This window comes from Phasianus colchicus, chromosome 2, assembly GCF_987193195.1.
Source record: "Phasianus colchicus chromosome 2, bPhaCol1.hap1.1, whole genome shotgun sequence".
Taxonomy (NCBI): domain Eukaryota; kingdom Metazoa; phylum Chordata; class Aves; order Galliformes; family Phasianidae; genus Phasianus; species Phasianus colchicus.
The window spans coordinates 55,893,770-55,911,986 of record NC_143437.1 but is presented as its reverse complement, the minus strand read 5'-3'; the positions used below and the strand labels follow the sequence as shown (position 1 = coordinate 55,911,986).

General features: G+C 38.9%; 1 protein-coding gene across 1 annotated transcript in view; it reads right to left on the bottom strand.

The window, feature by feature from the left end:
* LOC149919041 (uncharacterized) overlaps window positions 1–16,828 on the bottom strand; it is a 46,401-nt gene extending 29,573 nt beyond the window's left edge. The window contains exon 1 of the mRNA XM_090135761.1: window positions 16,351–16,828. Within this exon, the coding sequence (XP_089991887.1) occupies window positions 16,351–16,419 (69 nt within the window). The 5' untranslated portion in view covers window positions 16,420–16,828. The remainder of the gene's footprint in view (window positions 1–16,350) is intronic.
* Between the last annotated feature and the right edge of the window lie 1,389 nt (window positions 16,829–18,217).

The window sequence follows — 18,217 nt, the reverse complement described above, 5'->3', positions numbered from 1 at the left end:
GCACATTATGTCAAAGAGGAAAACAAAACAAAATGGGGTTTATTGTGTATGTACAAATCTAATCATTCCAAGCTACCAAGTTTGAAAATGCTTTTCATCTAGATGAAATAAAAACAACATGAACAATACACTCCCAAATTCTATTTAAACCACTCAAGGCTTCTTATTCGTACCTTCTCTTCTCTATTTTAACTTCAGTAAACCTAGGCAACGTTTATTTTAAATCCTGCACTGATAAACACCACATTCCATGTCTATCAATCAAAGTCTCAAAGAAGTTTGCAAGCTTCAGTGATCTTCTAAGTCATATATAGGGGCCAAGGGATGCAAGTTCAGAAGAGGAAGGGCTGCAAAGGTAAAAGCATGAAAACAAGCCAGAGGAAAACAAAAATATCTCACTGTGTTTTTTCTCCTTTAAATACATTCCTCCAGTTTCCTCATACAGTAATTGTTTTGCATCCTTCAGTAGTCTAGACTGAAATACACAGCACTGTAAAACTTACCTGCAGTATAAGAATAATGGCTGCAGTGGCAGAGCACAATAGATGACTGGATGCAGTACCAAATCCCATTCAGTAATCATCCTTAGCTATTTGGTCAAGGGTATCGTGCTTTTCAGAGTAGTGAAGCATATTCTCTATGGCCTTAATTTAATAATTTTCTTATTCATAATATATATCTGATACTTCACTTCGCTTAACTTATATTTGATTGGGCAGAAGTTGATTGATATGACTTGCTATGCTATATTTCATAGCATCCTAATTTTTTGTAGATCTTAATGGCAACCAGGATCATTAGATGAGTTGTTTTGAGATACCTAGACCCAGTCCTGAAAGGTAAACATTTCAAAGTATCCATAGAGCTGCAAGGAAAACTGTGTCACAGAAAGCTGCAGTGTGTCTGTGATGGCTGCAGGTGGGAGATGTCTGTGTTTCACAGGTTGACTCCCTTGCCAGATGAAGCTGGGCTGAGACTTGGCAACCAGGACCCGGGCAGGCTCTCTTGTGCTATGCTCATGGAGTCAGGTGGCTTCACCCCCACCAGCAAGCTCTGGGGTGGCCTTTTTCGCCTGGCAGACCTGTGTGTAACACAGACAGACTTTGTTCTTCCTTTCCTGAGTCAAAGAAGCCATGTTTGCACACAGGTATATAGGCCAGGAAAACACCCACTATTTCTCCTCCAAGCTTTTTCTAGTGGTTAAGCTGCCCTCACTTTTGAGTTGCTGAGAATAGTGTTCGAGCAGAAACAGAAAGTCCTAAGCGATCAGATTTGAAAATGACATTGACAGATGCCTGCACAGCAGCATGTGAGGAACCAGCTCCTTTAAATCAGCTTTTAAAATATCATTCTATTCTGAGATACACAAGAACTACCTTAGACTACTATCTTCAGTGGGGATTTAGGCTAACCTGTGATAAAGACGATTTTATAATGAGAGAGTTTTGACAAATATGTCCAGTGCCAAATGTAATCAGTTCTTTTAAGATTGTTCATTGATTTTTCTTTTTAATTTTTCCCAGCTGAGATGATAAAAATGAGCTTATGGGAAGCAATAGTATTTGATACACACTGTGTCACTTTAGGAAAACACATGGTTCTGAATTGTTTGGAAGGAAAGCACGCTTATTCCTCTAACAATTGCATGGAGTGAAAGTAAAACTCCTAAATACAAGAGACTCTTATGTTGGTTAACTGCTCAAAACTTTGTGGGCACAATATTCTTTTAAGATAAGCAATGAAATCTAGGTCAGCTCAGTCCATCTGAAAGATGAACCTGAGTTTTATGGCTTTTTCTGCTCCCAAAGATGCAAGTAACATTAATTTTTAGTCGCATTAGGATATATTATTTTTCAGTTACTTTTCAGTCTTCTCTGAAATTTGTTTGAATTTTTACCACGTTTCCCTTTTTCTCTTTGGAGACTGGTTGTCTCCATCCACTTGATGAATGGGTCTTAGAGACTCTCTTGAAGAGTGAGAAATGACTCATTGCTTCAAAAACGAAACAAAAAATACAAGAACAAATAAATGTGAAACCTCATCTCATTGCAATTTTCTTTACCTATAAAACTACAGCTGTTTCAATTTGTGAAACCTAGTAATTTCTCCTGCACTTGTCAAACCTGCCTGGCATTTCAATAAATTGCTCCACATGTTGTTTTTCCTCATATTTTAACATACCTTGAGAAATATGGTTTTCAAATGGGCTAAGTACAGACAAAAAACAGTTAGTCTGGGTAAAGAGACATTCTCAAACTACCAGTCATAAACAGTCATTCATTAAAGAAATGAATTCATGTATTAAAGAAATGAAAGTTCTTCAGTGAAAAATGTAGGAACAGATGTAAACCAGACACATTTGAGAAGTATGGAAACAGGAGAAGCTTTTTTTACTGCTGTTTACATTATTTCCCCTTCTTAACTTAGTGTTTTTCCACAGGCACACTTGCATGCACAAGAAATGTATTTCCCAGCACTTTTATTCTTTGTGGTCTTCATCTCGTGAGAAAATGATTTTCATAAAGATCTTTGTTTTAGAAACACAACCTGAAGTGTAAGTCACGAATAATGACTCATCAGCTTGAGGGCTGGAGTCTCCCACATGCGAAGGTTAGTTTTGGGAAGCCTGTGACTGAAGCAGCTTGTTTTGAGCCTCATTCCACATGCTTGGTTGTATGTGGGCTTTCTTTTGCCTAATTCTTTAAAAAAAAAAAAAAAGTGAAGTCATTTCAGGCAAATGCCACTGGAACCTAACACATTTTTCCTCTTAGGAAGTCAAATTTTTCAGGGTTTGAGGCTGATCCAGTTAAACAAAAACTGACATCAGGGAGAAGTATCTACTGGGGGAAACACTTTGCAGGTAGGAGGATGTATATGATTTCAGTTCATTTTGTAGATCATTTTTCAGGACTCTTAGTCGCCAGTGTAAACTATTATGTCAAGGAGTAAGTGGAATAGTGAAAGAAGTACCATTTTGCTTAAAGAAATACCTTCATTTAAAGCAAATAGAAACTGAATGAGGGAATTAGGAGGAAGTGCCTCAGACAGACATGTTAGCCAGGTTTTTAAATGGACTGAATAGTTTTTCTAGTAATGTGACCATGAAATAAGGGAATTCAGACCACAGCCTAACATTGTGGAGCAGGCCAGTGACTCCTTTGCCAAAGAGAACATTTTCTAAAGTAGTAATTGCACCAAGCTACGTAGCACTTGGCTCCTTCCAGCCCCTGCAACTCTCATATCTCACTGGAAATGTGGGGAGCCTGGGTGCCTGGCATATATGCCTTCAACTAACTTTGTAGGGCCAGTGGATTACTTTCTAGCCGGCATACCTGTGACAGAGAAACCTAGCACATATGTCTGTATCTCACATTAATGCACAGATCTCAAAGACATTTGGGCCTTGAAGCTGCTGAGGTTTTCTAAAGCTCAAATAAGTTCTTCTAAGAACTTCATACAGCATAGTTGTAGGCTGGATTCTCCATCAGCAATGAAGGAGAAACAGTCTTTCCCTTCATCTCTGTATGAGCCTATTAGTTCACAGTCTAATAAACTGGGAAGATCCAGGTGGGAGAAATTTGGTGAAAAGGAAAAGATTTATTTATGTGCCTAACTTCTGGAAGACTGCCAGAGTGCTTGGAACTAAATAGAAAGAGAACCTCTTAAGGCTTTTGTCATATCTAATTACAGTTCTTTCAGGTTTGCATACACTGAATAACTGGGGATGGAATGAACTATCTCTCCATAGCTCAGATCTTTTTTTTCACTTTAGCATTTTAAAATTAATTTAAAATACAGAAGGAAAGAATTAATTTAGTCCGGGCAAGATGTTCTAGAGCAGCCACCATGGCTTCCTTATCACTGTACTCAGAAGTGCAGAATAAAAGAAGAAAAGCCGTAAAAAATAAACTTTTGAGTCTGAAATGAGATTTGTTCTTTCATAGAGGATGGGTGCAGAGTGTACATGGGGAAACTGTAGGCTCAAGAAGAAAAGTGCACTAATGGAATCTTCTGACAACATAAATCAAATCTCACAGTCTCCTTATCAAAATAATAGATCTTCCATCTCCTTCAAGTGCATTGTTACTCCTGATATGCACTAGAGAGACACTGTCAGATTGAAATGCAGGAGGTAAAAGAGAAGTGTCAGGGCCAAGGTAATGAACAGAGACTCCAAGTTCCCTCCTGAGGCCTGGATTTCTTCTTGGCTCTCCATCTCTCAGGGGGGCTTGGCAGTGACAGAAGCCTTGAGCTAGGAGATGATTGTGCCTAACATGCTGCATGAAATATTACACCTAAAATAACCATAATAAAAAGAAATTTTAAGAAAAATGTATGGATCCCATTGTGATTCATTTCAATGTGCTCAGATACAGCACCATCTATGGTGTGGCATCAAAATTCACCATTTGATGGGGCAGGAAGGAAAGTAAGAATAAAGCAGCATATGCATATATATATGTATGTACATACATATCTATGCATACTATGTGTTAACCTGCATATACAGACACTGGTCAAGGGTCAAGATCTTGGACCCCTTTGTAAAATCCAGTGAGGGTTGTGGGTTTTTTTATTTGTTTGCTTTTTTTTTTTTTTTTTTTGTCTGGAAATAGTTTGTGAAGGAAGTACAGAAAAATTCCTGCAAGCCTAACTGGGGAACTTCAGTAGAATAGCACTAAGCTATTCAGTCACCTTAATGGGGCCCAAAAGGTGAGTCTACACCAAAATTAGCAGACATGTTCCCAGTTTGTCATATACTTTGAATGATCTGTAGGTCACTGGATGGAAGAGAAGATACCTTGTTCTCTATATATACCTAGAGATGTGATGCCCAGAGATGCTGTGCCTAACTATATCAGTGCAGCCAAGAATTTGGTTGCAGTGATGATCGGTCTAGACTGATGCCAAGGCATCAGGAGGGTCTTTTCTTCCCCACCAGGTAAAGATATATTCTGTAAAATCCATTTGCTTGAGTAAGCTGGTTGTTTCATTTGAAGTAGAGCCAGAACCTGGGATAAAGACAGAGGAGTATTTGTGGAAATCTAATCTATGGATGGATCAAAAGCCCTGTCATTAGGTAGGCAATGGAAATAGTGATGTTGTTTGATTTTCTGAAAATGCCATGAAACTGCCAAACCTTTAAAGCAGTACAAATGACAAAGATCTTGCCACACGTCCACTGTGCTGTACTCAGTGTGTAAAGGATTCTACTTAATCCATGACAGATCTTGTGAGCTTGATGACCACTGAACACCTCTGGCTGAAGGCTGTATCTTTAAGATGCAAATCCACAGCATTGAGATGTATTTAGGTTCATCAGTTCTTTGAGAAGTCAAAAATAACCCTGACCAGTAGTCTTAAAATTCCTTGTTTATTAATCATTGTCACTTACTAGTTTCCTATACAAACTAGACACCAGGTTGAAGTCAGTGATAACACTGTAGAAAGGGGTAGTGTGCCCATGAAGCAATAGAGATAATAGTATGGAGCCATGATTCAAACTGAACACACATCTTGGAGGTGCAATGTAAGTACAGTGCTTTTTATTACACCCACAGTTTTGTGGCCTAAGAAGGAAAGGTCATACTACTGAGCTAAAGATAGCTTTGGTTTGGGGCACTAGAGCTGAACACAAGCTGATATAACTGAACACATCTCTGAAGGTATTTCTCACATAGAGATTACTGCTTCCATTGCTCCATGCATGCTCTGGACTAGTTGGTATTTTGGAATAGTTACTTCTGTGTCACAGTTGAATTTGCTCATCAAAGTCAGTTCAGACTAAGATAATTGCAGGTGTGCATTTTAGGCACATCAATGCATATATCTTGTTCTTTTCCAAGGTGCAATATAGTAGGGTGAGATCCTGGTTACACTGTCAGGCAGCAAGATTGTTGTATCAAATAATGAAGACTGAAGGACTGTGACTTAAAAAAATAGATGTTTGATAAATATTTCAGCATTTCATCCTGATTGTAGTATGTGGGTAATAATCCTGAGCATCTGATCAAAAGACAAAGATTAACGACTGTTTATGGGGAGGTTTAGGTTAGATATTAAGAGGAAAGTTTTCATTCAGAGGATGGTGAAGCACCAGAACAGGTTGACCAAGGAGGTTGTGGATGCCCTGACCCTGGAGGCATTCAAGGCCAGGCTGAATGTGGCTTTGGGCAGCCTGGTCTAGTGGTTGGAGACACTGCCCACGGCAGGGGGGTTGAAGCTAGATGATCTTTGAGGTCCTTTTCAACCTAGACCATTCTATGATTCTATGGTCATTCTATGATTATGAGATACATTTTTGTTGATTTCATGAAGCTTTCTCAATGTGAGATCAGGTCTCATTTGTGTGACTACATATTCTTGTAGAACATGGAGATACCACTTTATTTGAGGGTCAAAAATGATGTTTTGAGTGCTGTGCTCTGTATGACTACTGCTGTAACTATTTTTATTATTATAATAATCTATGTAACATTTAATTTCAAGTATTCTTACAGATAAACAATATAAGGCAATTTTACAAGAGTTCAAACAAGAAATGAATCAGAGTTTGTAATCATTAGCTGCAAGTTAAAGGTTCCTAATACTGGGCATTCTTCCAAATGCATAACTTCAGCAGCAGCATAGCTGTTAACTTTATTATAGGTTTTTATATCACAGGCTGTCCTCCTCCAACATTACTTTCCATTATCTTTTCTTAAGATGTCTTATAGCTCTTCTTTGTGTCACAGCCCAGCAGTTAGTCAGAAAGGCTTTACACATGGGATTCCCACAGTGATTTTGTTCACAGGTTTTGTCCAACACTACAACCAGAAAATATGAGATTACAGTCTCTGTTCTGATAAGGAGAACTCCTTTGATTTGATCTTTTAGGAATGACGAATTTGAAGTTTTGCACAAATTAGAGTATGTCAGATGATGACACTATTTTTCAAAATGTCATTTCTTTTGAAGCAAGAAATAATTATCATTAGTCAAATTCCAGCCCACTTGTAACTAAACATGTAAAAGTTTAGCAGTTTTTCATCAGACAAATGCAGGAATCTTTAAGTAGAACAAAAGATACTTTAAATAGGAAGCGGAACTTCAAGCCAGTTTTGAGATGTATTTTTGGATAAAGTTGTTGCAATACATCTACAAGTTGTATTGCTGACCTGCAGTTCAAGCATTCTTATTGATAATCTGTTTTACTTACTTCTGCTACTGAGAACCTTTAACCCCCCAGAAAAAAAAAAAAAAGCAGACTTTGTAAGAACTGACAGAAACAAGATAGACTAGCAAATATCAAATATGAACAGACCAAAAAGTAAAATGTAATATATCTTTCCCATCCGTCGCTGCCAAAAAATAACACTCTCCAGATCATCCATATAAAAATAATTTTTATAGCAACAGTAGTCTGTTATTTTCTCTGTATTATCTGTGTTCATGAAGTCTCTACTAAGATTCGAATTTGACAGCTTTAATCTTTGTAGAAACTCAGTCTCTTTTTCTCTTCCTCAAAGAGCTTGCAATCTAAGCACGTGACCAAAGGATGACTACTATGATAACTGAAGTGACCTCCCAGCATCAAAAAATGGATCAGTCAGAGTGAGAAGCCTGTTCTCTCGAGTCTGATCTCTTTAGCACCCAGTACTGGTACAAGGTGGCTCCTTAAAAAGGCCATATGAGAAAGATCCAGCCCCCTGAGATGCTGCCATCATGCTGTTGTAAATGGGTGAGAGCAGAACCTTCCTGTAACAAGGAACCTGGGGCATCTTCCAGCTCCAGGTCACATCTCTAGGCAGCTGGCAGCAGCATGGTGGATGCAGACCCCCCTCCGTTTTCTTTTTAGGGGCTCTTGAATGTTGCCAGGGAAGTTCTGATGTGCAATACTTAGTTGGCAGACACTTTCATTCACAGGTGTAATACTCAGGAACATTTCAGAAAATGACTGAACCCCCACTGCATGCTTTGTACATATTCAAATATATAGAGCCCAGAAAAGCACAAGAAATTATGTTGTGCTATTATGTTGGGGCATCTGAACAAATGGTCCCTGGCAAATTAACTGTATTTTGGACAGCATGCACTGCTTCTAGTTGGGAAGTAAAATTGGGTTCCATTGGTGATTGTATGCATCTTAGAATCGTCTACCCATATCTACAACAGCCCCTGCCCCTGTACACAGCTCACCATCTGTGCTTCTGATGCTACACAGAAGTTTGCATGCTGGGGGGCTGCCTGTTGGGAGACATGAGAGGATTGAAATAAGCAATGTGTTACAGAGAACAGCAAGCTCCAGTCTCAGGCTGTCACCTCTTCAACCTTATCCTGATACATCACAGTATGGGAACAGGCTTTGGCCATGCTGAAAGACACTTAAAATACAAACACGATTCTTGACACTCTTGACTTTGTATAGCAGAATCTATGTTTGTCATGCATTTTTCTTCATCATTCAGCTCATTAAGAATGTTGTCATTCATTTCCAGGACTGGAAATAATAGCTTTTCAAACTTACCACTGTATTTTACCATATTCTGTTGCCATACTCATGTGAGCAAGACTGTGTCAGCTAGTAAGAAGGCATTTCTTAGCATTTGAAAAAAAAGTATGTTATTTTGGTGCTTGTCTCATTAAGCTGCTTAAAGCTCCTGAATATCTCCCAGTCAAAGTTTACCCTACCAGACTTTCACTGCTGTCATTTCAAGAAAAGGAGATGTCTTCCATTTTTCTAGTAGGGAAAGTTAGAGTAAGGATAAGGAAAAAACAGTAATTTATTTCCTATATAATAGCTTTTCTAATTGATGGTGTTACGTATTTCCTCTTTATTCACTTATTTTTGAAATGAGAGTGATTTTTCTACCTCATCAGTATATTTTGAGACTCGGTTAATTGCCTGCAAGCTGATTTGGAAAGCTGTCAATGCTGTATCTTCAATAAACATTAAAAAAAATTGATCTCAGAGCTATTCCTTCTTTTTTTTTTTTTTTTTTTTTTTTTAACCATCAATATTTAGTAATCTTTTTGGAAAAAAAATTGTTGTAAATAACATCCACTGGAAATTATTTCCTGGTGCATTTATTTAAGAAAAAAGCCGCCTGTGTTATCAGTTTGATTTTGCAAGCTTATTTCATGCATTTAGGTCATGCATGTTTTCCTGTTGCATTAGCATGTTCATTTACATGTTTTTATGCAGAGGTTGTTGCTCTCCTTCCATTTTACCCTTCACTACCATAGCCAAATTGTTAAAAGGATGTAAGCTTTCCCCTTTCCAATTCTCTGATTCCTTTCTCCACGGATGTGACCTTTGATCTCTCCCAAGCCCGTAACCTTCATTAAACACATCTTTAAAGTACTTTGTGTATTCCTCCGAACTCTTAGTGCTTCTCAGCCTCTGCATATCTCTGCCCATTTGGCAGAGGAACGACATTGATTTTTCAGAAGATATAGCTGTTGGCTCTCTCAGTAGCTCACTTTGCATCAGCTCCTTCCAGAGAGCCAGGGGTGTTCAGTAACGTTTGCACTGCTATTCTTGCTGGCAATTTCTTGCGTCACAATGTTTTTCAGACAGTTTGGATGTTCAGACTGAGGTTAAATGATACGGAGATTGCTGTGTTGAGTTATGATAGTAATGACATCATTGTGTTTGGGGTAAGATTACTCTAAGAATTTAACTCCAGACGTGCGGCCTTTAAACCAGTGCTAATATGAACTTGGCAGAAGAGTCAGAGATCTCATGGCTGGTCCTTCCCCAAACAGAAGTCATGACTATGAAGTACTCTGAAAGCACGCAATGAAGAGAAACCAAAATTAGGTTCAAGAATATCTAATCTGATCTTGTAAGGAATGTTCCAGAGTATACTCTAAGAGAAATCTCCCCTCCACTGCTACTTCATTAATGATGGTGGATAACAAAACTAAATATGGCAGAATAGCTGTGAGTGAATCTGGAAAAATCCAGTAAGATCCTGAAATTTAAAAAAGAGAGGAAAAAAGAGGACTGTTTCTCTGAAGACTTGAGCTGAGATAAAAGTAAATCTCAAGATGAATTCTTTGCTTTGTGTTTTCCAGGAGGATTATGGTATACAGCATGGGAGAAAAAGCCTTAGGAGACTATGTGTACAGACACAAAACTTACCACATCTGAAGAGAAAGCAAATCTCTAAGGGTTTGATAGAAAACGTGATAAAATGCAACATACATTTGTCGGTATGCCAGACTTGCCTGATGCCTTCCTTTGAAGAGGGAAATGTGGCTAATCTAACCCACATAGTCTTCAGTAATTCAGGAAGATAGTGAAAGCACATGGGAATTAATTATTTAAAATGGAAAACAAGAAAACTTTTACAACAAAAAATACTGAGAAAGGAATTAGGAAAGTGTATTGAAAATGGGAAGGGTAGTACTGAGCTGGGTTTGACACAAAACATAGGCTTGTGATTATAAATTTGCCAGTGACCCACAGGAGACATGCGTAGCAGAAGAGGACCAGGATGAGAGGACATGAATGAGATGGAGGTTAGAAGTGTGAAAAGGACAGTAAAAAATAAATATATGAATAGTTTGCTAACTCAAAAGAAAAATACAGACCAGGAAATAGGACTGCTTCTTTTGTCTATTAGAGTGGCTAGGGAGTGGGAGGTTTACCTTAAGAGTCTAAAAGATGATGGCTTATTTAGTCTAACTAAATACAACTGAGTGAAGAAATGTCTGCACTCTAGAAACACACCTGTGGTCACATATATGAAGGAAGAAGAGCTATTTAATTTATTGTTACTTTTTGCTGGGACAAGAGAAGACTGGAATAAGTTGGACATGTGTAAATTTAGACTGAAAATGAGAGAATTTTTTGCTTTTCAGATGGGATCATTTTCCCAAAAGTGAGAGAGATATGGGCAATTTCAAGCAGCAGCTCAATCAATTTGTGATGTGGATTATGAGACATGTTTTAGCAATGAGAAAAAGAGACCAAACTTAAATAGTCAGAAGTTGACCTCTAGTCCTACATTCTAGGAAAGGGAAAGAAAGAGAATACTCTAACATAATTTCATCATCCTACATTTTTTCTCTCTTTCTTTCTGATTCATTTTTATTTATGGAAATGGCACTTGGGAGACCCTACAGCTTTGGTTGATACCAAGCAGAGCCATGGGTGCTCAGCACTCCTCCATGCAGAAGAAATGGGATGGGAAAGAAGTCTCTACTGCAGCACAACTCTGTCTCACTGAGCCAGGATTCCTGTCTAGAAATCAACTTAAAAATGTGCATACTTGTATGACACTGGATGCAGTAGCAAAGAAAAGCTGCAGTCATCCCATATAAACCTGGCATTTTCCTGCAGTACAGTCAGCTTCAGATCTCATTTATTTTCTTCTAGGTAAGCTCCCAATTACTCTAAAAAAAAATTAACTCCAGTTCTGAAATGGACTTCTAGACCCATTAAAGTGTCAGAACAGACAGCAGCCCCTACAGCACAATCTACCAGAAGGAACATAATCTGTAGGAGGTCAGTTGGAAATACCGATTTCAGGTGTTATCTTTATCAGTAAATTACTGTAATTCTAAAAATGGTATTCAGGTAATTCTACAGACCTCTCAGCAGCTCCTTGCCTTGAGCTTTAATGATGACAGAGCTGTCATCTTCATGCACAATAATGTTTATGAGTTAGCCTCTTCAGCATGTATATGGAGAAAGTTCCCGGTGTGCAATGACATAAAATATCCACCAAGAAAGAAGAATATGGCTTCCCCAAACTACATATTTGGAAAAGCTGCATAGAAACAAGATAGGGATTTTCTCTTCCTTTTTTGTGAACTCACTTTAGCTTGACCTAAATTGCTAATTAATGCAAATTTTCTCAGTGAAAAGAGATTACGGATACTCTTTCCCTTATCGGGTTTCAGACAAACAAATCCTTAATCTTGCAATAAACTTCCTCTTTGAGACATTCCCCGTCATTTTTTATCTGCTTCTTTTTTTTCATTTTATGGAAGACAGCAATTTCATTTTCCATTTATCAGTCATTTATCTTCTTCCCATCCTGAATAAATTTGTATTTGCTCTTGGTCCAGACATAAGAGGACAATGAATTTCCAGGCTCACTGAGGTTACCATATCATCAGCTAGTGTTTAAGTGGCACAGGCAGTTCATTATTCATCATTCATCCTGGATTAACCATTTTGTTGTGTTACATAAAAGGCTAATTTATTTCAAGATGAGTGAAGTCATATATTGCAAAATGTTATCAGAAAGGTTTATAAAGGAGGCAAATGCCACAGAAGAAAGCAGTGCAAATACCACAAAACCCTGCTTCCCAAAACCATTTGGCAGGGACAGCAGTAGGTACCAATGAAAGATCCCTCTGCTCTGGGATAATCCTGTTGGCTGACCAGCAATACTGCATTTGCAAGCTTACCCCATTCTCAAAATCAATGCAATGCTGTTGGTAACCCTGCATAGTTCTGGAGGGTGAGACCTCTGACCCCTCATACGAGAAAGACATATCTTCTGCCAGTTAACAAAACCTTTTAATTGAACTTTGGGGAAGTCAAAATGCATCTATTTCATATGCAAATGCATATGAAAAAGAGACTCCCCAACCACTTGTTACTAAAGCAAGTTAGTGGGGGATTTATACTGGAATTCAGTATGCAACATCAGTGGACAGCACAAGGGATGGCAGCAGAGAAAAGTCCTCAGAGTGAAGGTAATCATTTGCTATAAGATGATAATGTGTTTTAATCTTTCAGTCTTATCAGATGGAGATACTTACACGCCATGACCCAAAATCATGTGAACACTGGCTTTTCAGAAATCACCACAACTGGGGAAATTTTGGATTCTCTCTTTATGCCTACAAATGTCCCTCCTTCTTTTCCCCCATTCTTTTTTAGATTTCTGTGTCATCATCAATTAAAAAAATATTTAATTAAGTATCATCTTGATCTTAGTCACACTGAATTATTATACCTCTTGCAAAAAAACCCACAGGCATTGTCGATCACTTGATTTGTTTTTACAGAGTATAGACTTTAAGTGAATGGGATCCATACCTACTTGTTCCAGCTCTGCCAGCAGTGAGTGCTACAAGTCATTTGGAAAAACTAGTAGTTTCTACTTTTCTTTTTATTTCATCTGTGAGCTGCCTTTTAATTTCAGCCTTTCCTTCCTGTTCTCCAGCCTCCGGATGTGATTAGCCCATACCCTGAATCATCTGACACAGCAGGCAGTGTCCCAGAGGGTCAGTGCTTTGTCATCAGAGAATATGCCAGGCTTAAAAAAAACCTAAACCTCAAATTCAAGTCAATATGAATGCACTTTCAGCCCAGCTTAAATCCATGGAGCTCTGTCAGTCCTTTCTGCACTCTTGGTCAGAGCAACAAAAAGGATTGCAATTTAACAATAAACATTAGGCTAAATGGAAAACGAAAACAATGAAGGTACATTTTGCACTTTCTTCATTAAAAAAAAAATCTAATTGAGTTGAAAAAATAGCAACATTTCCCACAGTTTAAGGTGTTTTAATCTAGATTGAAACAGACTTCTTTGAATTAGACTAGAAATGTGGACTTTTCTAGAGAAAGACACTGTAACTTTAAACTGGAGCTATTGGCATCTCATCTCTTGTTTCATTAAAGATCCTGATGGTGATCTGAGGGAAGCCTATCACAACAGAATCATCCACATGAGAAATCTGCTTCTGGGTTCCAGACATTATCAAGTACAGCGGGAATAACAATACATCATCCCTGCAGTCAGATCTGCTGAGCTGCCCAGGGCAAGACCTGCCTCTCACTGTGAGTAGAGGATGTATCCAGTAGGTTGATGGTGTCAGTTATGGCCCACAGGTGCTCTGGTGATGCAACGGTCAAACAACTAACAACCTCACACTCTGGATTCAAATCAAGAAACCTAGCAGCTGTACTTCTGTAGGCACAGGGCTCTGGTGGTTCTTCAGACAGAATATCCAGAGCATTGGTAAGGAACTGAATCAAGTGGATCATATAAATCATATAATCATATAAACAGGAGGGGGAATGGCTGCTTATGAGGGTGGATAGTGATAGGACAAGGGGTAATGGTTTTAAACTGAGATAGGGGAGGTTTAGGTTAGATACTGGGAGGAAGATTTTCACAGAATGTGGTGAAGCACTGGAACAGGTTGCCCAAGGAGGTTGTGGATACCCCATCCCTGGAGGCATTCAAGGCCAGGCTGGATGTGGCTCTGAGCAGCCTGGTCTGGTGGTTGGCAACCTCTGCACATAGCAGGGGGTTGAAACTAGATGATCATTGTGGCTCTTCTCAACCCAGGCCATTCCATGACTCTATGATTCTGTGATAACTTTAAACGACCTCGCCCCAATCTCCCAGTAATTAAAACTACTATGTAACTCATCCAACAAACAATATATATGTTAGTGGAAACCAGTAACCCTTTATGAACATGTAGCTCTTCTTGCTTGTATATGTTCCAAGCACTGGTATAAGAACTATGTGGTTAATACTTGAATGCTTGATTTGTTATAAGGAGGATGTAATGGGAGTAAGAGAAATGTCAGGGAATGTATGTATCTATTGACAGAAATGTATATAGAGAGAATTTCCTTCAGTTGTGTCTGTAAATTGGTTTTACTGATTTCATCCATCTTTGTCACAACATCAAGAAGTCAATATCTGATAAAAATAAGAACATTCAGAGTTGAAAAATGGCTATTTTCTTCTGATCCTCTGTCCAGGACTGTTCCAGTCTTCTTATTTCTTCAAATACAACTATAGCTAACAATTTTTCCAATGAAAAATTCACTCAACACTAGTACTGCTTTGAAAACAAAACTAATCAAAGCTAAAGTTAACTATCTTCCCTGATTCTAGATGAAAACTATACAGAGGCTTCCAGAGATAACTTGTCTTAGCTCTAAACGGAGATAGAAGGCAACTGACAGTAATTAGCCTGGTACAAGAACTGCAAGCTATTTTGCTTCCTCTTTAAGGATACATTTCTTTTTAAACATTTGGACAATTTTTGGTGAGCTTAGTATTGAACATACATGTACCACAAGTAACGTACCTAAATGAGAAGCTACCTGAGACAAGAGCCATTAATATGGACTGATTGTGAGTGGTGTCTGAATTGTTTCTGTGAGTCTTAGAGAAACCACTTTGGAAACTACAAAAAAAAATCATCAAAGACTGCACTTTTTTCCCCCGAGTGACCCTGCTAGCATTTTGCATGTCAGCCCTTAAATATGGCATCTCAGTGCCCAGAAAGGGCTGACTCTGGCTTTTAGATAGTAGCTGCTATGGGCTTCACTCTCTTTGCCTGAAGGGTTAAATGGACTGACTGTATTCTCGAAATAACGAAGAGAGAGAATGAATGAGAATGAATGAATGAATGAATGAATGAGTGAATGGAGCAGCTTATCTGCTTTTACTCTAGTCTATTTAAATACAGGGTTCTCGTTTTAATCATTCAGGAAATCCTTTCCATAGAGAAGTCTTTGCTATCAATCTCTTTCTGATACTTTGCTTCTGTCTGTGTCTACACAGGCATATTCTGAATACCTGTCCTGCTGCCATATGGAAATAACTTTGTTGCTCAAGTTAAATGGAGAGTGTGTGTGACTCTAAAAGAGTTGAGAAAACAGAAATGATTTAGCTAAAGTAATAAGGAAGAGCAATGCATGCACATTACTTTAAGAGAACTAGCAGTCAAACAGAATGCACAGTAGACTTCTCTAAAACCTGACATATTTGTCTAAGCTAAAAAATGTAATAGAAAACAAAATCCAGGTGTACCTCCCTCAACCTTTTTTCATGTGTTAATTGCAATTGCAGGCAAATTACAGGCTGTGGAATATTTCGCTGAGCTCACAAACACCTCTTTGTTCTCTCTTTTTTTTTTCCCTCTCTGTGAGATGATGAATGGAGGTGGGTAATGCTGCACTTTAGGAAAGTGAATGAAAGGTGTGGAGGGAGTCGTACCCCTAGGTGCATGTGGAGGAGGCAGAGTGCAAGACAAGCTGCAACAAACCTGCACTCTGATTTGTATTGTATTATCCCACTCTGAATAGCTGCTTGTATTGCGTCAAGCCCTGTTGTGGTCAGCCCTGATTGAGAAATACATTCCTCAGCACAGAGTGCTTACGTAATGCCTTTTGGACCCTGTCTTCATCTCTAACTCCCCTTCACCCCACAGCATTATTGCCCTTGGTGTTTCATTGAACTGCCCATGCAACGAGCTCCATGCATACAAGACTGGCGTAAAAATACATTCCCTCCTCATTGACTTTCACACAAACCAAAATAACTGCAACAAAAAAAAGAAAGTGAAAAGAAAGAAACAATAAAAGGAAAATCTTACCCTCTTTTTAAAGAACTGAAAGGCTGAGCACTTCTTGACTGGAAATCCATTCATGTCTTTGTTGACCATTTTCCACAATGAAGGGTGCACAGTGATAGATCCAGGGTGGCACTCGCTTAGTGCGTCTGCTTTCCTCTGTAGCCCTTCATTAATTAAGACAGAGCAGGATGGGAGCCTCACCGGCACGGCTAGGGCAGCTGCCCTTTACACATTCATACTGCTGCACCAGCTACTGCAGCAGCAGCAGTGAGCACCAGCCTTTCCCAGCCTTCAGTTGCAGCAGGCTATTCGCTTTGTAGAAACGTCCTCTAAATACACACACTCCTATAAAAGCCTGTGACAGCTTTCACATCACGAGCAGCAGGTCTGAGGCTGAGTGAGACTCACACAAACCTGGGTCTTTCCATCCGGCGTGTGCTATTGGTATCACATGCTCCATAAGCAGCAAGGCTACTGGGCTCGATTTGCTATTCCTTTTCTCCAGGTGATGTGATTCACTGCTGTTTGAGATGAGAGCAGGTTTTGATTGTGCAAATTCCAGTGGGAGCTGCTGTTCAGCAACAGCAGGGAGAGAGAGAGAGAGGGAGGGAGAGAGAGGGAGGGAGGGAGAGATGCACAGTCAGACCAGCTGAGCACAAATAACAATACAAAGGATAGGAGGAAGGCTCAGAGAAAGAAGTGCTGAAAGGCAGTGTGTTTCCCTTGGGGGAGTGACAAGGGTAGGCTCTCATTTTATATATAGACAGTCTTTGAGTGAAAAGAAAGATGGGTCAGTCAATTTTTTTCTTTTTTTCAATTTACTTTTTTTCCCCTATGTTGCTCTTGTTGCAATGATTTAGACTGTGGTACTTTGGAAAAAAGCCTATCCAGTGATCAGTGCAACACTGGCTTATGTGACAGGACATACTGTAGACAGGGAAGCATTGGAGCTTCATTGTGAAGTTCAGTGAGCTTAAAGAAAGCCAGTGGTTCCCATAAAGTACAATTACCACATACGATGCATAAATGTAAAGCAAGCAGACACAGACAGATCTGTTCAGATATTTCTCCTTATTCTGCACTAGAAACAGGGATACATAGCATTTAAATATGGAAGAACTCTTTCATTACAGGAAAACAGGGCTGAAAGGCATCTTGAAAAGATACATTGGCTAGCCTCCCATTTATTAAATTTGATTGAGACACATTTCACCAAACCCAGTGATTCCAATAACACATGTTTAACTAAACTGTAAAATATCATTTAATTATGCTGTCTTCTCCAACAAGGTCTGGAAAATAAAAAAGACTTCTTCGCTTCCTCTTGTCTTCTGTTCCAGACTAATAAACCTCAGCTTCAATAAAAGACCTTACCTTTAATATTAAACTGGTTTCTGGTTCTAGCTGTAGCTTCCTCCTCAGCCTTTCCCTGAGAGATCAGTCAGCATCAGGGTACAGAGATTTTTCCCTTCATTTGAGGATTCTGCCTACTGTAAATTGGTTACTTCTCAAGTGTCTCTATGATAAGGTAAATAAAATGAGCATTTCGCATTTTTCGGTGGAATCTGCTTTCACAAGTCCTTGAACACATTCTGTCACTCTTCTCTGTTCCTTTCATTCCTTTATTTTTTCAGAAGATCCTTGAAAAATAAGGTCACCTAAGCTTTGTGTCCTATGTCAGTACAAGTTTCTCATTATATTTACAGGTGAAACTATGAACTGACACTTACTGTCACCACTGTGGCTATTTCACAGAAAATCCCCCTGTTTCTCTGGTCTGCATACCTAACTGAGACCCCATGTCACAGCGCTTGCAGGATATGACTTATTTTCAAGCCAGTAGCATGCAGGATATATTTCCTTATTTTATACTTCTAGCCTTCATTTA